Genomic DNA, 22,085 nt, shown 5'->3' with positions numbered 1-22,085 from the left:
GAAAATGGGTTGTTCACCCAGTTGGATTTTCCCGGTAAACAAATGTACAATAAACATAAATAAATAAATAAGCACATTGAAAACATTCATAACATTGCCCCACATTGCATGTTTTCAAGATGGAATTCAACCCCGTACAGGCTTTCTGTGGCTAAGTTCTACACAAACTACTAACATTTTCCTGTGTGAATACCGCAAGTCTAAGAAATTAAATGCCACTAAGAGGACAGCCAAATGAACTGAAGGCAGGGAATCCAGTCACACCAAGACCACCCCAGGTTCAATCAGAAACACAGGTCCAGATCAAAATGGGGGGATGGAAGAGAGTAGCTTACTGCCTATACAGCTCTGCCAGTCTCACTGAAAATGGTTAGACAACGAGAAACCCTGCCACATCTACCAGTAAGCACAGACAACTGGAACCTGCCATGTGGCAATGCACTCTTGGAAGTAAACTGGGTCTTCTGGCAAGAAACAGATCTATGAAAAAGCTTGGACCTGCCTGCTAGTTAAGTTCATTGCTGACTTATTCCTGGGTAAGATGGCATTACACTGGGAGGGCAAACCATCTCTTCCTTGTTAGAGGAATGAAAGAAGTAAATGGTCACCATTGGGCAGGTTTTAAGGTCCTGAGGACAGTGTGGGGAGAATGATGGAGGGACAAAGTAACTAAAACAAGTACTGCTATGGTTTATACTTACGGGTTTCAAACACAGAGAAATTGCTCCCTGGACTCAGTGTTTCTGATTCTTGAAAACGGATCTTCCCAGGCACATCAATGTCAAACAAGTGTATCTAATTAGAAACAAACAGAAGGCAAAACACATCAAACCTCAAGCAAATTCATCTTCCTTTATATGGAATAATGAAGACTACATCAGTTAAAATCCTAGTATTGACATACATCAAGAAAAGACTTGCATTTATACTGCACCTACTTAATATGGGAGCCAAATGCTTAAAAAAATTGCCATTTCTGGACGATGAATTCTTACTATACTGGGAAGAAAATTATAACGTTTCAGAAACTCGTGTCCCTGTCTTTATGTCTCTGAACTACTCCATCTTAGAAATACTGTTCAGCATTTTGCCCCACATCCAAGTGATCTGTACTTGTAATATTACACAGGCACAAAATACGTAGGTGTACACATTAGGGAAAGAAACAACTCACTCAGTACAACTGCTTCTGCCACCTAAAATAAACCAAAGATGGCCTCTTCCCACCTCTTGCACCTATCCTTTCACTTCTACTTTTAGATGTTTTCAGTCCTGATGCATGAAATAGGCATGCTTCTGGACCTAGTTAGCAGTATGCTGTGCTATGTCTGGAAGTTAGCTACAGACTCCAGAGAAAGCAATGACATCTAGAATGTCTGCTTTTCATAGTGCAAAAGAAAGGCCAAAGATATAATTGAGCATTGTATGTGTGCCATCAAATTTTTCAGTACTTTTTGTACTATCCATCCACAAGCCACTTTTCCCATTTTTGGACATGGGGACAGGGTGTCACCTAACAGTGACAATCACTTAGATCCAAAGTTCATACCACTGGGAAGACAGCCCTACTGCAGTTATTCTTCCATACCACACACTCACATGCACACTCACACCTATGGCCAATTTAGAGTGTCCAATTCACTTACTGCATGTCTTTGAAATGTGGGAGGAAAGCACATGAACACTGGGCAGACATGCAGACTCCACACAAAAGGAACATCAGCTGAGAGTCAAACCAGATAATTTCTTGCTGTGATGCGGCAATGCTATCAGCAGTACCACTCTACTGCCCTCACTTCTGTAAGTAGACAAAATGCTTGTCTAGAAAAGCTTATACTACCGGAGATAGTGCAGTCAAGTCTGCCTTGGAAAAGTACAGCTGTGTAAGATCTGACCATAACAGTAAATGTCCTACTTCTTATTGCTGCAGTATTCTTCACTTTTAGGATATCCTACTGAGGATAGCAAAACACCTGGCCAGTATACCAAAGCATTTACACCTTTCAGGCACCATATGTCAAACGGACATCCTACGTGCAAAAACGTAAGGCACATATGTGCGTATAAGCATATAATCCTCAGAACTGAAGTGTCCCAGTAGAACTAGAACACCCCAGAGGAAAATAATAACATGTACATTGAGGAAGGGAAGAAAAAGAAGTAGTAGAAGAAGAGAGTGTAAAAAAGACCCCTTGGCCATGAGAAAGGCAACAGAATGAAATGGAGCAAGAGGGAGGGGGCAAATATTGCAACAGTGAGAAGTAATACATCTACTGTTATGGTAAGATCTTAAACAACTGCTCTATGTCCTTCCTTATTACTGCTGCAGTACACTCTTTGGAGAGTACAAAAGCAAATGGAAAGTATGGTAGGAGGAAGCCAAAGAACAGCCCACCAAAAAACAACATGAGGGACGGCCCTAGCAAAACCTGCCCTGGCTCTAGAAATAACATCCAGCTTCTAAAGTTTGGTGAAAGTCTGAGTAACAACTTCCAAAATGGATCTAGTATCCAGATTTTCAAAAAAAAAAACACCAGAAGAGGCTACTGCTCTAGTACAATGAGCACAAACAGAAAATAAAGCTGCTTGCCATGAAAAGAATAACAAAAAGAAATGACCTTAGGAATCCAGGAGGAGATGTTTTGCTTAGACACCAGCAAACCTAATTTCCTGGTATGAAAGGAAACAAAAAGCTGCTCAGTCTTGTCTAGGCAATATCTGAGCTGTCTATGTAAATCCAATGTGTGAGAACCCTCTCATTATGATTCTCTGGAGAAGGGAAGAAAGAATGAATATGAATGGATGAATTCAAGGACAAATCATTAACCACTTGATCATAAAAGAAGGACTGGTATGAGTAGACACCCTGTCCTTGTGAAAAACTAAAAAAGTGGAATTGCCATGAGTGCTTGAAGTTCAGCGACCCTCTTGGTAGAAGTAGAAGCCACCAACAATACAGTCTTCCAAGGACAATGTTGTAAGGAGGAAACTGAAGGTTCAAAAGGGGACTGAGTCAATTTCTCAAGAACAAAATTAAGCTCCCAAGAAGAAGGAATAGACTTTCTTGGAGGCTAAATATGAAGGATGCCTTTCAGAAACTTTTTGACTTTAAAACTAGAAGCCACAGGTGGATTTAGAGAGAGATAACTGGAAATGGTTGGGGAATAAGCTTTAACAGATAAACATGTCTAACAAACAGATGATTTGTATAACTTACAAATATGAAAGAACCATAGCAAAATCCACAGAAAAAAGGGTCCAGTTCATGCTTGAGACACCAAACAGAAAAATTCTTCTATTTAGTCACATAGGATTTTCCAGTAATGACTTTCCTGGCATCCTGCAAAACCTGAAACGTCCTCAGAAAATTGGTGTCTAAAAGGAATCAAAACCCTGTTACCTAAACTGTCAACTGAAGGCTGGGAAAGTGAGGATGAATGAGTGATCCTTTGTCTTGTGTGAGAAGATCCATCCTGCAAGGTAACTTGTGATGATTATCCCTGGCCAGATGAAACAGAAGGGAGGACCAGTGTGGAGTGGGCCAAAATGGGGTCACCAGCAAGATTTTGAGCCTGTCCCACATTATTTTATGCAAGATCTTTGGTTAAGAGGAAAAGGGGATAGGCATACAGAAACATCCCCTTCCAAGAAAAAGACATGGAGTCCACTTTTCAAGCCAGAAGACTTTGTACTCTTGAGCAGAACTGGGGAAGTTGTCTGTTCAAAGTGGAGGCAAAACGATCTATTTACGGAGTACCCCACCAATATACAATGTCCAGAAACATCTCCCTGTGAAGCATCCATTTGTGCGGACTTGTCCTGTACCTGTTCACAGAGTCTTGCCACAAAATTGTTTTCTGAAGGAATGTAAAATGCCTGAAGAATGGAATGATGTCAGACTGCAAAATCCCAAGCCACCGATGTACAATGTCCAGAAACATCTCCCTGTGAAGCATCCATTTGTGAGGACTTGTCCTGGACCTGTTCACAGAGTCTTGCCACAAAATTGTTTTCTGAAGGAATGTAAAATGCCTGAAGAATGGAATGATGTCAGACTGCAAAATCCCAAGCCTGAAAAGCCAGCCTGTGAAGAAGGTAACATTTTCTATGCCCTTGTTTGTTGATGTACCACATGACTGATATTGTCTGTAAAAATCCTCACCTTTAGAGGACCCAGAACCCAAAGGGAGTGAAAGGCCTGAAGAGCTAGAATTACAGCCCTCATCTCTTTGATGTTGATGTGACCAAAAGATTTTGGACTCTGAGGTTGCTGAAGGAGGTACCCCACCCTTGATTGGAGGCATCCCTGTACAACTTTGGTGCAGGGAGCGGAACCTGAAAAGGGAGACCTGGATTCAGGGAAATTTAGTGAATTCAACAGCAGAGCTTGAGCTTGAGGCAAAGCAAGACAGGGACCAGATACTCCAGAGGATGGCAGTGCTGGAGCCAAACAGTCTTGAGATACCACTGAAAATTCCTCATGTGAAGTTTGGCAAAGAGAACTATGGGAACTGTGGATGCCATGTACCTCACAGCTCTGAGAAAAGTCCCTTCCTAGAAAGGACTAGAAGATGTAGAAGGGAGTGGAAATAAGCAGTCACAGAGTGGACCTTGAGAGGCAGGAGGCAAGCCATCAATGGAATGGCCTGAATCCTGCAACTCAGGAACACTTTGTCCCGAGAAGGAATCAACACAAACTTTTTGAGACTGAGGGTGAACCTCACACTGCGTAGATTTAATGAAATAAAGATCTTGAAGCAGGAGCTGCTAAGAGGGGGCTTGAATCAAAAGGTCATCCGAGTAAGGGAATATTTGAATTCCCTGAAGTATGCAGAAGGCTACCAAAGGGACCAGACATTTGCTAAAATCTCTTGGAGCTGTAGAAAGCCCAAAAGGCAAAGAAGAAAACTGTTAATGAGAGGAAGAAATACAGAAATGTAAAAAAGTCTTGCAAACAGGTTGTATAGGAATATAGAGGTAAGCATCCTTCAAATCAAGGAATACCAGAAAAGCTTGAGAAAGCAGCACAAGAAGAGTGCCTGGGGAGGCAACATCCTGAAAGAGGGATCCTTGAGAAAGGGGTTGATAAAGAACAAGTCTAGAAGAGGTCTCCATGACCCCTCCCCTCCTGGGAACCAGAAACATCCTGGAATAAAAGTGTATCCCTTAGAGAGAATGGGGAACAGGCTGGACGGTCACTTGTACCACCAGATAATGAATAACCAAGGGAAAATGTGGGAGCTGACAAGGAGGAGGCTGAGGAAGGCCTGAGAATGGATGAAGGGACTTCCAGACCATAAAATAACCATTCTGGATAATAGAAGTCACCCAAGCATTTGTGGTTATCTGTTGCCATACAAGAAAAGAAAGAATCAACCTAATGGACAGAGGAATCTGGCCAAGCGGTATGAGTGGCTGAATGTCAAACCGAAGCACTTATGTCAGGGAAAGGAAGCGTCTGGCCCTTAGAATCCTGAGAACGCTAGTCCGGAAAAACTCTACTCAAAGCCCTTTTGCCCCTAGAAAAACTCTCCTTAAAGCCCTCTTGCTCCTACAAGGCTGTCTAGGCTGCCTGTGGACAAAAGAAGACTTAGAATAATTTCTCTGAAATTTAGGAAGAGGAGAGACAAAGATTTGTTTTAGATCCTATGTAACTTTACTCTTACCTTGAAGGGTCTTAAACAATTCAGCAGCAGCACTGCCAAAGAGAATCTGGTTGTCTAACGTGGAGTCTAATAATCAGGCCTTGATGTCTTCAGGCAGAGCCTGGAAGGGCAACCAACAATAACTCCTCTTTACAGATTCAGATGCAGCTGCCAAAGAGGAGGCATCAGCAGTATCATAGCTGCAGTTAATGGAATGAAAAAGCCACCTGAGAAGTAGAGCTCAAAAGGGAAATGGCAGAAGAATTACTATCCAAATCAGGCATATCAGCCAGAATGCACCCAAGTTTGGACAGAAAAGCCAGGACCTACCTAGTCAGATGGGTCTAGGTAATTAACAGCCCTGAAAGCTAAGGAAGCAGAAATCTATACTTTACCATACCTGCCCATGGCACAACTGTCCTTATCAGAATGTCACACATGTACCTTATGCCTTGCATGTAGGAGATGCATCTGATGTAGGACACCTGGAAGGTGTAAAGGCTTTGGTATGCTGGATGGCCATTAGGCTATCCATTCATTCATCCGTCCATCCATCCATCCATCCTTCCTCAACACCTTTTCCCATTTTTGCATATGGGGTAGGGGGTTCAGCTATCCTCAGGAGGATATCCCAAGAGTGAATAATACTGTAACAGTGATAATGAAGGAAATCTGGAAAGCATTTTTCTGCTTCTGAATGTGAGACACTTGCATTGACATTCTACAAATACAGTTCACACATAAGCTATGCAGTTAAGGTTTTGGTACAGACTTGGAAGATGCATGGGCGATTCAAATGAAAGGTTGCGAGAATCTCTCCACCAGTGTAATTCCTACTATACTAACTGAAGTGCAACTGAAGTTTCGAGAAAGTCTATTGCCTGACTCTATATGCCCTTTAATAACCATCTAAGCTTTCCCTTGTAAAGCCTTGCATTAGAAACAATTAGTTATGCAGGAAAACATGAAGATCTGTACCCTTGTGCTCTGGGGAATTGTTTTGAAATGACTGAAGACAGCGAGATCACAAAGTAGATATGTTCCATATCTTATCCTATGGAAGGAAGGCTTATCTGAGGTGAATCTTGAAGTTGTCTCAAGAATGTCATCACTTGCTGCAGGATTAAGTGTGACATGCCGTTTACAGTTATAATCACTTTCTGGAAGGGGATCTCTACATCTGAAATCTGTTGATGCAAAATATCCCAGATTCTGAAATACTAATGAGCAATCATCCAGATAGAAAAAAAACACCTTATATTTTATTAACTGTGTAAATTATGCACCTACATTTTCTCGCTCTCTTGGCAAGAGACTGTTAGTGATTCTCAGATTATTGCTGGAACATTCCAGCTTGAATTCATTATCCTAGTGAGACTCAATTCAGTACCTGTTCAACTATAGTAGGAATACGAAGTTTCATAAAGTCCCTCAAAGTCTACTGATATCAAAAGGTATATTCTAATAAATGTAATCTTCTTCAAAACCTTGCCAAATGCATCTAGATGCTTGTAATTGTATTTAATGATTTATTATGTTACTGTGAATTTTTCTGTAGAATACTACGGTCCTTAAGCATGTTAATAAATCAGTAACTGGAAATGGAAAAGGAAGGTTTTGAAACACAAGCCATGAATGTATCCCACAAAAGGAAATCAGAAAATAAGAGGCAGTAGAACAGCAGCAGCCAGAATACTGAGGGCCAAAATAAGTTAATAGATCCTAACAAGAAAACACTGAAAATATTAATTACTCACACCCTATTTAATGCTGGTTCTGCCCTCTTCAAATCTGTGTCAGCTATGGCATTAAAGTGAAGAGTTAATAGCCACAGGCCAGCACCATAGGATCATATGATTTTACTAGGCTATTGGCCCTGAGGTCCTTACAAGCCTAGCCAAGACTTTAGCCAAAATTCCAACCAGTCCAGCAGGGACACAGGTGGAATCCCAGGGGTGTATCTTCTGTTCCCCATCCAGTTACCCAGGTTGCGCTTAAAAAGGGTTAATGAGGTACTCTGCTTGACATGGAGAGGGAGTCTATTCCAGAGAAGGGGGAGTCTCTAGGACACAAATGTGTCCCACGAATAAGTCATATTGATGTCACAGACCAGGTTGAAGTCACATGTGCGGGTTAATCAAGTGGAGTTTGACTTGCGGATATGCAGCAGTCCCATCAAGGTGGGGTCTGAGATTGCTTTGCATGCCAAACAGAGGTCACCTCTGAGGAATCTATATGAGTTGTTCCTGTATCTAAGGAAATCCAAACACTCTTCTAAGAATAAAAGACCACTCAATTCTACTTTCCTTTGCTGGACTTCCAGTACCTTGACTATGTTGTTAAAACAACTAGGTCAGATTAGAAATCAGGAAAACTCTTGTGTTGCCTCTTGAAGAGAACAATGACAGAACATCTCAGCAGGCATTATAATAGGTTATACAATAGGTTTATAGGTTTAGAAAATTTAAACTCACCACTCGTTTGGTTGACTGTTCTGCCTGTACCATTTGAGTGATAGAAATGTTAATAAGACAGTGGCACAAGACCACTGTTAAACTAGTGCTGGGGAATATACCCTTTTCCCTGTACTGTGTGATTTCAGAGCTGGTGTATATAAGTAGCAGGGAGTGTGGGGAGTGCAGGAGGGCTCGCTTCTTGTAAAAAATGTTTTACAATTTGCAGAATCGAAGGTTACATATTGGAACATGCATACTGTGAAGTCAAGCTTCTGAAATAAATTTTGTTGTCAATGTGTCAATGTTATGCAAGTCAATCTGTGAAGCAGCCAGACTTACATACACAAATATAAATATACAGAAAAACAGAGAGAGAGAGAGAGAGTGACACACAGACACACACACACACACACACACACACACACACACACACACACACACATATATATATATATATATAGAGAGAGAGAGAGAAAGAGAGAGAGTAACACACACACATATACACGAACATATATATATGTGTATATATATATATATATATATATATATGTATACATATGTATGTATATATATATATATATATATATATGTGTGTGTGTGTGTGTGTATGTGTACGTATTGTGGAAGATTAAAACAGGTGAGACCACCACTGTTTAAAAAAATAATGTAATTTATTATATACAAATGAAAATAAGGCAGGTTTTTCCAAGCAAAAAAGTTCTGTGGTTTAACCAAGTGAACAGCAAGTACCTTTTAACTTAATATTGCTGAGAAACAGTCTCCATTGGTAGTTCCCCCTGGATTACTCTAGCAGTAAAAAATTCCAGCTTCTTCTTCAAGTTCTTCCTTCACTGTGTTTCAGTCTATACCCCAGTGCCACTGTACACCAAGCCCATTTTCACAAACAGTATAATGGTTAAGGTCTTTACCTCATAAACACAAAGTACATAGTTTGATTCTGACATCAGGTTATTGGCTAGGCTTAAATTGGACCTTCGGGCAGTTAGCTTAGTATACATCCATGAACCTATACAAAAGGGGAAATAGGTTCATAGGTTCATACTAGGCTATCTGCCCTAGGGCATTTATAAGCCTAGCCAGAGTATGTTTGGCTTTCGCCACCCATTTTAAATTAATTTTGCTATGCCCTTTTTCAAGGTTAGTATACTGTGCCTCTGTCTAACAGTGACACAGAAGTGATACCCGGGGTAAACCTACGATCTCCCATACACTCATCAAGATTCCTCTTGAAGAGAGTCAATGAGGGACTCTGCCTAACCTGGACTGGGATTTTATTCCAGAGTGAAGGGAGCTTCTGGGTTATGAATCTGTTCCTCCAGCATGTCCTATTTATTTCAGTGCTGAGGTTCAAGTCTCGAGCGTAGCTCGATGGGATTTGGATTTTCTGAGGTGCAGCATGTCCATTAATTCTGGGTTGGACATGGCTTTATATGTCAGGCACAGATCGCCTCTGAGCAGGCGGTATGCCACTGAGTAGAGCTGGAGTTTCTTTAACCGGGCAGCATATGGCATCTGTTTGAGCCCCTTGATCCTCTTGGTGAGGTACTTTTGGGGTCTTTCCAGTTGCTGCAGGTGTCTGGTAAGGTACATCCCAAAAGGGGCATTGTACTCAATTATGGGCCTGATGAAGGATGATTAAAGAGGCACGATGACCTCCCCTGATCTAGATGTGAATCCCTTCATGATTAGGTGGGCTATATAAAATGTTTTTCTAACCACTTTGGCCACGTGGTTGCCAAATGAGAGATTGCTATCAACTTGGGTCCCCAGGTCCCTAATTACTTCTTCTGTACTTAATGGATTACCACCTATGTGGTAATTTGTGGGCACTTTGTTTTTGTCAAAGGGATGACTATACACTTTTTGGCGTTTAGCTTGAGGCCATGGCTCTGGCACCAGTTGTCTGTTTCTATGAGGCCCTTTTGGAGGATGCTTGTGTTGGCTGGAGAGTCGATTATGGCGCCCAGTTTGCAGTCATCTGCGAACTTGGTCAGCCACAGTCCTTCCATGTTGGCCTGTACCTCCGAGAAATATATACCGAACAAGAGAGGTCCCAGGACTGAGCCTTGTGGGATGCCACTTGTAACTGGTTTGGAGTCTGACATGGCTCCAGCAATTCTAACCATATGGGTTCTGTCCTTGAGCCAGTTTGCAACCCATCTAGTGACATAGGGGTTCATATTTAAGCTGGTGAGCTTATCTATAATGGCCGAGTGGGGTATTGTATCGAATGCTTTTGCGAGGTCCAGGTAGGCTGTGTGGACCACCTTCCCCTCGTCAATGGCCTTGGTGACTGTTTCAAAGAAATCAAACAGGTTTAAGAGGCAGGATCTGCCCTTAACAAAGCTTAACTGGGTAGGATCCAGTGTCTGCAGGTCCCCAATATCTTTATTTATGAGGTCCATGATGATCCTTTCCATAGCTTTGCAGACCAAGCTAGTCAGGCTTATGGGGCGATAGTTTCCAGGATCCGTTGAGGCACCACCTTTGTGGAGAGGGACCACTGTTGCTGTACGCCACTCTTTGGGTACATATCCTGTAGTAAGGCTGAGATTGAACAGTAGTTTTATGTTTGGGTTTAGCTCTTCTTGGAGTTCATGTAGGACGCAGCCCGGGACACAGTCTGGTCCCATTGATGCTGTTTTTTGCTTTGGGGAGGGCAGCTCTTACCTGAGCATCTGAGATGTCAGGGGCAGCACTCTGCTGGGATAGATATTTGCCCTTTGGTGGGAGGGGAGAAGTTTGCGCTGAACCTGTCAGCTAGGATGTTGGCAATGTCTGTGGGTTTGGTGTATTTTTGTCATTTTGGACTAATTCTGAGCATATCTGGAAATTCCCACCCAGGTTCCTAACATAACTAAAGAAAGCCTTGTGATTATCCTTAGCGTCCTGTGCAATTTTTCTCTCGAAGCTGGCCTTAGACGATTTTATGAGTGCCCGTAGTTTTTTGCTAATACTGATCAGAGATGCCTTCCCTTTTTGGGATTTTGCTCTATCATGTAGTAGCTTCCTCCTTCTATTGTATAGTTTGTTTATGGCCGGGGTCCACCAGACAGGACGTCTGCCTTTGGAGGATTGGGTCTTGGTTTTATTTGGGATTGCATGATCCATGCATTCCTAAAGGTGTTCATAGAATGCGTTTATAAAGGATTCTGTGGTCTGGGCCGTATCTTCCATAGGCCCGGGGGCTTTGAAGGATTCCACCTCGGTTTTGAGGAGTGTGAAATTTGCTTTAGAGAAGTTTTTCACTGTGGTTTTCAGGGCAGGGGGTGGAGTCGGGATATGAATATCCAGTGAGATTAGTTTATGGTCTGATCTTACCAGTGAGGGACACACTTCTGGTCTGGAGCATAGAGTCCCCATGTTGGTGATGATCAGGTCCAGTATGTTTTCCCCTCTTGTGGGAGTGGTAACAAGTTGTTCCATAGCATTTGAGTTTATAAATTCTAGGAACCTTTGGGCTAGGGTGTTGGAGCTAGAGTAATGCTCCCAGTCTATGTTTGGGTAGTTGAAGTCGCCCAATATAATGGTGTTTGGAGAGACCTTCATATTTTCCAGTGTTCTCAGGAAGGCCGAGTGGGGTTCCTGGGTTTCGGAGGGTGGTCTGTAGCAGGCTATAAACTGGAAGGCAGTTTTACCCACTGTTAGTTGCACATGGATAGTCTCTGATGCTTCGTGCTGTGCCACCAACCTGGAAGTGTGGGTATCTTTGACGAATATTGATACTCCCCTCCTTTTGTGGTTCGGTCCAAGTTTTGGGGCCGAAAAGCATGGTATGAGGTATAACCTGGTAGTGCTGGGGTGCTCTCGGGAGCCTTGAACCAGGTTTCTGTTACTGCACAGATATCGATGTTCTCCATGCTAAGGAGAGTTTTGAGTGCGTGCATCTTGAGGTTTAGACTTCTGGCGTTGAGTAGCATTACTCTTAGTTTCTTATCCCTTGTGATACCTATGGAGGTGGGTTTGTCTTTTGAGCCTTGCCTAAAAAAGGCACTATGGGGGTAGCAAGAGCCTTTGCCAATATCCGAAAGCCCAGGGGTGAAAGGTGCAAGCCGTCCCTAGCGAAGCATCGTGGCTTGTTGAGCATGTCATCCCAGGCTGACAGGCATTGGATCCCCTTTGAATGACACCAATACTTAAGCCAATTGTTGAAATTGATCATCTTGTCTTCATATTGTGGCATCATTATTGGTGAGGGTAAGATGCTACTCAAGGTCAGGGTCATACCGGCCTGGGCTACATGCTCAGAGAGCTCCTCTAAGTCTCTTTTCATGTAGTCCAGGGAGGTACATCTCAGGTCATTCACACCAGCATGGACAATGACTGAGTCATATTTGTACTTGCCTTGGAGTGACCTGAGTGCTTGTGTTATGTGGCAGATCCTAGCACCCGACAGGCAGCTCACCATGACCTTCTCCTTGTTCAGCCTGGTAAGTGGGACGTCAGTGTGCCTGACGATAGAGTCACCTATTACAAGTGTATCAGGTGTGTTGTTTAGCCTTAAGGGCTGTGACTGTTCGGCACACTGGCTTTGTGAGCTATGTGTTGCATGTGTTTTGTTTTGGGGTAGTGGTTGCTTGGGTGTCTGCTTTGGAGGTCTCTGCTGCTTAGGCAGACTTTTATTTAGAGCCTCCGGGTATGTTTTTGTGTGTTTATGTGTTTGGTTTGCTGTCGTGGTAGGTCTATGTGAGACTGGAATTGTAGTGAGTGTGGTTTCCTTCTCCTCCTGACTGGTTTCGCCAGTACTGAGTTGAGAGAGCTTAGCCTCCAGTATGGCTATATGGTTGCATCTCTCACATGTGTTGGAATTTTTGGGAGGAGGAGAGGGTTGTCTGTGTACATGAGGCAGTTGTAACATTGCCTCAAGATTCCCAGATTCACCAGCTGGACTGGAGAGGAGATTGACAACTGACCTTTGGACATGCTAGAATAGTATTGGGAATTCCTTTATAATTGAAAAAAGGGCCAATGGGGAACAAGGTACTCAAGGGGAGTTTGTGAGGGTGTAGTGCTTTTAATTTTTTAGTGCTGACATATATAATTGCTTTAGTGAGCAAGTGCCAGGTAACGTAAATGCAATGTGTTACAGGTAACTTAAATGCAAAAACGACAAACAGTAACTTTCTTTCAAGTGAAACAAGGAAATAAGTACAGTAAGCAATGTAGATATCACTAGGGATCCACAGAAGCGCTGAAAAGCCGCGTTTTAGGTGGAATTAGCGTTTCAGGGAAATAACAAGCAAACAAACAACAAGCATACAAACAAAGCTAGATTCAGCAGGCCTGGATCTTGTCTATGCTACAGCAAACAAGGTGTACCAATTTCAGTAAGAAACAGTTCAAATATGCAGGCACTATAAGCCTTTAACCAGAAATTCCCAGCTCAGAAGGGCAGAGTCCAGCCTCTCCTCCCACAAGAGTGCAGACCACGAACCCTTTTAATGTAAAATAACTGGCCTGAAGCCCAAGTGCTTAAACCAGAATGAATACACTTTTAGAATAACAGACACTGAGCCCTCAATCAGCAGTTCCCAACTTAGAAGGATGTAAGCTACCTGTTCTGCCACTACAGTGCAGACCACAAACCTTCTTAATGTAAAACAACTGGCCTGAAGCCCAAGTGCTTAAACCAGAATTAATACACCTTTAGAATAACAGACACTGAGCCCTCAATCAGCAGTTCCCAACTTAGAAGGATGTAAGCTACCTGTCCTGCCACCACAGTGCAGGCCACAAACCTTCCTAATGTAAAACAACTGGTCTGAAGCCCAAGTGCTTAATCCAAAAGACTTAGAATGATAGCTACACTTTAATCAAGTTACTACCAAGCAGTAATAAATACAATTTAATACTTTGAAGAATGCCTGGATTAGTGCTCGAGTTATACAAACAAAGCCAGATTCAGCAGGCCTGGATCTAGTCTATGCTAGAGCAAACAAGGTATACCAATTTCAGTAAGAAGCAGTTCAAATATGCAGGCACTATAAGCCTTTAACCAGAAATTCTCATCTCAGAAGGGCAGAGTCCAGCCTCTCCTCCCACAAGAGTGCAGACCATGAACCCTTTTAATGTAAAATAACTGGCCTGAAGCCCAAGTGCTTAAACCAGAATTAATACACTTTTAGAATAATAGACACTGAGCCCTCAATCAGCAGTTCCCAACTTAGAAGGATGTAAGCTACCTGTTCTGCCACTACAGTGCAGACCACAAACCTTCTTAATGTAAAACAACTGGTCTGAAGCCCAAGTGCCTAAACTAAAAGGCTTAGAATGAGTTACACCAAGCAGTAATAAATACAATTGAGTACTTTTAAGATGACGCAAAAGCAAAATAAAGTAGGAAGAAGCACAAATAAAGTAAAAGCAGATATATTTATTTTTTTTGAGTGAGCAAATGAGATGGGCCCAGGAGTTACAGGATAGAAACAAGTGCAAATGCAGGCCTTCAAATCAGAAAGTTGAGAGAGATGGAAGACCGCCCAAACGGCCAATAACTACAAATTCTGGGCCAGAACCAGTCCTTATGTGGTAGACAGGTTACCTAGTGCTTACCACTACCACTGATAAGCTAGAAGGCTTCCCTCCAACACAGAAAGGCTTGGGGGCTCAGAAGCTTACAAATAGTCCTGGATACAGCAAATCTGTATCTGGAACACTAATTACAGGAAAGGTAGGAAACAGGCTTACAATTTTTTTTTTCAGAAAAGTAGCATAAACAGTAGTAAAAACAATTCACATGCAGTGCAAGCTGGCACACTTGAGTATGTAGCAATATTAGTCCACACACAGTTTGAAAAAATGTAATTAAATTAAAAAGGACTAAAAGCAAGTGCAGAAAGGGTTTATTAGGTAGAATGCGGTAAAGAGATGGGACTGGGGGAGTGTCCTAGATCAAATCTACAGTGGGGCAGGCACTGCAAAAGCCACCAAATTTAAACTACAACCAAGAACAGGGAGGGGGGATGGGGAAACGTTTCAACAGAGATGTAAGGAATCAGAGTGCAAATTATAAAACCAAAAAAATATATACTGATCTCTGTATATTTGCAGAACAGTAAGACAACAGATATCTAAGCAACAATGTAGCTCTATAATACAGAATAATACAGAAAAATATACTCAGCTCTATATATTTGCAGATAGTCTTGTAAGGCTGTCTCTCAACACACAGGTTCCACTTTAAATGCAGGCTGCTGCTATTAAGTCAAATTAAGGAAACATTGAGTTAACAACACACAAGCTATAGAAACCAAAATGAGGTGGGGAGACAGTTTCAACAGAGATGTGAGGAATCAGAGTGCAAATTTTAAAACCAAAAAAATATATACTGATCTCTGTATATTTGCAGAACAGTAAGACAACAGATATCTAAGCAACAATTTAGCTCTATAATACAGAATAATAGAGAAAAATATACTCAGCTCTATATATTTGCAGATAGTCTTGTAAGGCTGTCTCTCAACACACAGGTTCCACTTTAAATGCAGGCTGCTGCTATTAAGTCAAATTAAGGGAACCTTGAGTTAACAACACACAAGCTATAGAAACCAAAATGAGGGGGGAGGGCGGGAAGACAGTTTCAACAGAGATGTGAGGAATCAGAGTGCAAATTATAAAACCAAAAAAATATATACTGATCTCTGTATATTTGCAGAACAGTAAGACAACAAATATCTAAGCAACAATTTAGCTCTATAATACAGAATAATACAGAAAAATATACTCAGCTCTATATATTTGCAGATAGTCTTGTAAGGCTGTCTCTCAACACACATGTTCCACTTTGCTCTCGTAAGTCTTAAAATGTTAGCACACAAAATCTGGACAGAGTGAAAATAACGGGGAACAAATGCCAAAAATAGGGACAATTTTTAAATATTCCTCATAAACTTAGAAAGTTGCTAGAACAATGTTTTTTCACATTAGCATGCATTTTCTGAAGGCTCTGAAGCCTGAAACACACATTAGTTATTATTTAGTGACTTCAATACTCAATGATTTGCCAGAAAACCTCAACTTTTATTTAGAATGGACCAAAAATATGAGGCAAAAATCTGAAGAGTTGAGTGGTATGTCTCACACTTGGCTTCACTCAGTCTTCTTTCTGTACTAGATTCAATAGTTCATTACAGAAACATGGTCCTACTAACACAGTCAGGTATCTTTCTGCTCTTAAACAGGTACAGCTTAAAAGAACCACTCACTTCATTTAAAGAAGCATCACTTTGCTTGTAATGGATTCTTTGTAACATAATTATAAACATTTATGTAACTATTTACACACTGGGGACACTTTTACTTCCAAATGGTAAGAACCACCTCCTATGTTACAAATGAATATCTCCCCCCAGTTTGAAACTTCATGTCTACTGGATGGACTGTGTGTCTGAGACAAGCCATCTATACTGTGGTGGCCTGAACCTGGCTTATGTTAGATTTTGAACTTAAAGGCTATAAAGACAGGGTACAACTACAGGCCTTTGTGTTCCCATTCTGCTGTGGATATAATAGTATTAGTAAAGCATGGCCTGGTAGTAGAGTGAATTCTCTCACTAGAAGATAGTACTATAGAAAAGCAAGTGACTACCTGATGACTACTCACTGTCCTGTCATTGCAAAATACATAGCTTGTACTCTGCCAAGTTTCTGACTATGGATGCTCCTCTAATAAAAAGGTTTGTGAGTGCGCTGCTCCTAAATACACTTCCGATGGTTCCACAGACTATAAATGGTTTATTAGTTAGGAGATGCTAACACAGACTGGGCATAATATATGTGTTAACTGCCTAAAACAGTCTACTTCTACTGCATACTGTATACTATAGATATATATATATATATATATATATATATATATATATATATATATATATATTTTTTTTTTACACAGACACACACACACACATATATATATATATATATATATATATATATATATATACACACACACACACACACACACATTTATATATATATACACACACACACACATATACGTATACATGCATATCTATATCTGTCTACAGCTATCTATCGATAAACCAAAGTCGACCCTTATATATATATATATATATATATATATATATATATATATGTATGTGTGTGTGTATATAACACGCAACAAATGCAACAACCAGTGCAACCACAACGGCTATCATACAATTAAAACTTTAATAAAATAAAATATTCACAAAGATTAGCGCTTTGAACTCAGCATTCTTCATCATATGAAACCTTTCAAGCAAGCAGTTCTCTATTTGAAAATTTCAACAGCGAATCAAAATCATCACAATAGTCTATGCCCCTTTAGGGCTGGTTTGAGAGGTAGATTGCTGTTAAGCCCAGGTAACTTATGAGCTTTTAAGTTACCTATCCAGTTCATCTCAGCTGTCTCAGTAACATTCACTAAATCTCCTCCCCTTGTGTTCTCATTAATGACCTGTAGGGCCAAGAAGCGAAAGCTGTGACTATTATTTTCCAGTATATGTTTCATCAAAGGAATCATTTAGCCTAATATCACTTATATGTCATGAAATGCGTTCCTTAAACTGGCAATTAATCTTGCCAACATAAAAGGAAAGTACAGTTGTGTACACTTACCATAAATATAGATGTTCGAGTGTACTCACTGTTGCAGTCATTACATTTGGGTAATCTGCTGGCAGGTTGCCCTCAGTCAGCCTGATTAACAAAGTCTTGGGTCCTGCGTCGGTTGCTGTCCCTTCTTCCATGACATCAGGTCGGCAGGGGTATAAAACATGCAGCCGACATCATTACCTCAGTTTTTCTTGCCCCAGATGTCAGGTGCCCCCCCCCGAATGGGGAGAAAAATAAAATTTAAAACACAAAAATATGCCTCCAACCAAAAGCAAATACACCAAAAAGGCTTTTAAGCATAGTAACAGAAAGTAGAGGTACAGTCAGAGAAAAACAGGGGGCTGGAGGGAGGGTAACCAGGACTGCAACAGTGAATACACTCAAACATCTACATTTACGGTAAGTGTACACAACTGTACTATGTTCTTCGTGTTTCACTGTTGCAGTCATTACATTTGGGTAGATTCCCAAAGCTATGGTTGGGAGGATGGATTTATACAGCATTAGGACCAGCTATAAGGCCCTGCAAGACAGCAGTGGCAAAGCCAGCTCTGGATTTAGAGAAAATTGGTAAATGATAATGCTTGGTGAAAGTATGAACTGAACTCCAGGTAGCAGCTTCTAGAATATCCCTGGTAGGAACACCTCTGAGAAAGGCTGCAGAAGTAGATGCAGCCCTGGTGGAATGAGATCTGATCCCCTGGGGTAGGTTTTCCATGGTGCTTATAGCAGAAATGAATGCAATGGCTTATCCATTTAGAAATGGTTTGTTTTGAAATAGCCTTTCCCTCTCCCCCTGCAGCAAATGCTACCAGTTGTTCAGATTTTCTTCGAGTTTTAGTCCTGTCCAAGTAGAATCTAAGTTGTCTGTGTATATCCAATAAATGCAGAATCCATTCCCCTTTGTTCTGTGGACTGGGAAAGAAAGTTGGCAAATGAATGGACTGATTAAGAGCCACACTGGATACCACCTTGGATGGATTGGTCCTGAGTGACACCCTGTCCGCATGAAAGATGATGAAAGGCTCCACTGCCATAAGGCCTGTAACTCATATATCCTAGCTGAAGTGATTGCTAGAAGGAAGGCTGTTTTCCAGGAAAGAAATTTGAAGTCTGCAGTAGCAGCTGGCTCGAAAGGAGGTAGAGTGAGTTTCTCCAGTACAAAGTTAAGGTCCCAGGCAGGGGTTGGAGCTCTCCTGGGTGGTCTCAAGTTTTTGGCCCCTTTGAGGTACTGCTTGAGCAGAGGATGAGAGAAGAGGGGAGGTTCTGTGTTATAATGAGCTGAAATGGATGAGGTGTGGATTTTAATGGAGGAAAACGACAGGCCCTTGTGAAGCATCTCAGTTAAGTATTGTAAAATCTGAGGTAAATTGGGCGCTGCTGTGCTCATTCCTTGAGATTGATTCCAAGCACAGAATCTTTTCCATTTGTCAGCATAAGATTTTCTAGTACTAGAAGGTAAAACAATAAAGCATAGCCCGAAGCTGCCACAGGAAACACAAGTTTAATCCACAAGCCACAAACAGTTCACATAAACGCCTCCAAATACACAGTACTCTTTCATTTCTCCTACTTCATCAGATGTGGGCTGTTTCCAAACCTAACACCTTTTCTAAAGCATATTATTTCAATTAACAAATCACCTTTGCTGAGCAATCAACTTGTAAGTAAAAAAGTACTATTATGCTTTTAACCTGATGTTAACATTGTTATGTTTACCTACATTATAACAGTGCTCATCCTATGTATTATAAAAGAAATATAGTAAAAGGCCAGTATATTAGGTCATGTAGGATGACTTCAAATGATGATGACTTTATGGAAGAAATGAATGTTCTTAGAAAAATGTTTAAGAATAGAAGTTATCCTGACTGGTTAATAGAAAAAGACAGAGACAGAGGTGATGGAGGGTAGGAAGAGTAAATTTAAACCTATATTGGGTATAGATGCTACTGAAAAGGAAGTAAATACAAGAAATGTGGATGAGACTTTCAGTAATGCATTGGCATTAGAGTACAATGCCAGTTCAAGGATAGTGAGAGAAGTAGTTGAAAATGAATGGAATAGATTTATAGCTTTCACTGACTTAGATAACATCTCGAAAAGTAATTTAAAGGTAGTATATAAAAATTCCAATAACCTCAAAAAATTATTGGAAGGTAATATAGATACCCGATATCCTAACAGGAGAATAAAGAAAGGAACATTTAAATGTGGTAATTGTTCGCAATGTACCTATGTTATAAATAAGGAAGAAGTTTTTATAGAAAGTAGAAACATAAAGCTAGAAAGTAGGGACTATAATAATTGTGATTCTAAAGGCTTGGTATACCTGGCATTGTGTAAGACATGCCAAGGTTTTTATGTTGGAAAAACAGAAAGGAAACTAAAAAGGAGAATATATGAGCATACATATGATATACAGGTAAAAAAGGAAACAAATGCACTGTATAAGCATACTAAGGAATGCACAGAGGCACAATTTACATTTTATGTTATTGAGAGAGTTGACATAGATATAAGGGAAGGGCTGTGGGAAGCGAGAATAGAATACAGAGAGCTGTACTGGAACTAATACTAGAGGCAAATAAAGCCCCTGGTCTTCATGAAAATATTTCCATAGCCCCCCTTTTGAAAATAAGATCAGCCAAATTGTAATATGTGTCTAATGGGAACTTCAAGAAGTTTGCTCAAATGTTCTCTTATAAGGTGTCCTAAATGCTTTTTAATTTCTCTGCATACTTTTTACTAAACATCTTTTTTATTAAGTAATTTTTATTATAATGTTCATTTGAATGCAATTTTAATAACACGGTTTTAACAAATGTTTTTAATTAAATGGTAATGTGTTATTTATGTATTTTTAACACAGGCATTTATTTGTAGATAAAACATATTAAAGTAGGCATTTTTAGAATACATTCTATGTAAGTTATGTTTTAAGGAAAAGCGAATGGTTTGTTATATTGTTGTTCCTTGCAAAATCTTTGTTGGCCACTAGATGGTGCGAAATGGATTAGTTTTTGCAGAAATATTTCTGTCATTAATGAAAGGTTTCATCTCATTTTTTATTTTTTTAATTCATTCATTCATTTTATCAAAACTGAATACAGTTTTAAAAGTGAATGGTTGTTTATAATAAGATTATGTGATTCAGTAATGTATTTGCACATATTTTCATTTTTTATCATGGTAAACATAACAATGTTAACATCAGGTTAAAAGCATAAAAGTACTTTTTTAATTACAAGTTGATTGCTCAGCAAAGGTGATTTGTTAATTGAAATAATATGCTTTAAGAAGATATTAGGTTTGGAAACAGCCCACATCTAATGAAGTAGGAGAAACGAAAACGTACTGTGTATTTGGAGGCGTTTATGTGAACTGTTTGTGGCTTGTGGATTAAACTTGTGTTTCCTGTGGCAGCTTCGGTCTATGCTTTATTGTTTTACCTTCTGGGTCATCATATTGTCTCATTTCAAGGTTACTTATCGTTTTGGTGACCGGGTTAACTTTATTCATTTTCTAGTATTAGGTCTTCTCGCCTCCACGATAACATCCATCACAGGTTTGCTGAGGGATGTTAAGGGTGAATTTAAGTGATTAGCCAAGCTGCAAGGTTCAATGTTGGGAGCCGAGGGTGCAAACTCTGGTTCTCCTGCTGAGACAGTAAGGAATGTGTCTGAGGCAGGTGCCATGGAGATATTTGTGACACATTGCGCAGGAGCGGGTACCAGTGTTGGCATGGCCAGTCTGGAGCAATCAAAATCATTCTTGGTTTGTCCTGTTTGACTTTTAACAGAACTTTGCAGAGTAGAGGCAGAGGGGGAAAGGCGTAGACTGATAGGTTTTTCCATCTGAAGGACAGAGCATCCACTTTCCAACCTTTTTTCTGGGGAGACCCTGTGCAAAATTTGTCCAAATGGTAGTTCGGGGGGGGGGGGCAAATAGATCTATGTCTGGGCTCCCCCATTTGCTTGTCAACATGTTGAAAATCCGTGGTTCCAGTCTCCACTCGTGTATGTCCATGAGATTTCTGCTTAGTCCGTCTGCCAGTGTATTTAATTTTCCTGGCAGGAATTGAGCATGTAGGTGCACTTGGTAGCTCAAGGTCGTGTTCCACAATGCCATGGCTAGTCTGCAGAGGGGGTAGGAATGTGTACCCCCCTGCTTGTTTATGTACCACATAACCGTAGTGTTGTCTATCTTTATCATTAGTTGTCGTGGAAGAATGTAGTCCTTGAAGGCTGTCAGAGCATTCTGTACAGCTAACATTTCTTTTTGATTGATATGTAGGTGCATTTGAGTTGGGTTCTATTTGCCCTGAATGCACTTCCCTGCCAGGTGAGCCCCCCATGCATAGTCT

General features: G+C 40.7%; 1 protein-coding gene across 1 annotated transcript in view; it reads right to left on the bottom strand.

Moving 5' to 3' along the window:
- NIT2 (nitrilase family member 2) overlaps positions 1-22,085 on the bottom strand; it is a 570,156-nt gene that overhangs the window by 383,361 nt on the left and 164,710 nt on the right. Inside the window, exon 5 of the mRNA XM_044071381.1 lies at positions 702-795. Within this exon, the coding sequence (XP_043927316.1) occupies positions 702-795 (94 nt within the window). The remainder of the gene's footprint in view (positions 1-701; positions 796-22,085) is intronic.

The sequence above is a fragment of the Protopterus annectens genome, chromosome 5.part0 (genome assembly GCF_019279795.1).
Source record: "Protopterus annectens isolate FY-2018-M chromosome 5.part0, PAN1.0, whole genome shotgun sequence".
In the NCBI taxonomy this organism is placed as follows: Eukaryota; Metazoa; Chordata; order Ceratodontiformes; family Protopteridae; genus Protopterus; species Protopterus annectens.
Note: the sequence above shows the minus strand (reverse complement) of the source record. Positions and strands in the feature narration are given on the sequence as shown.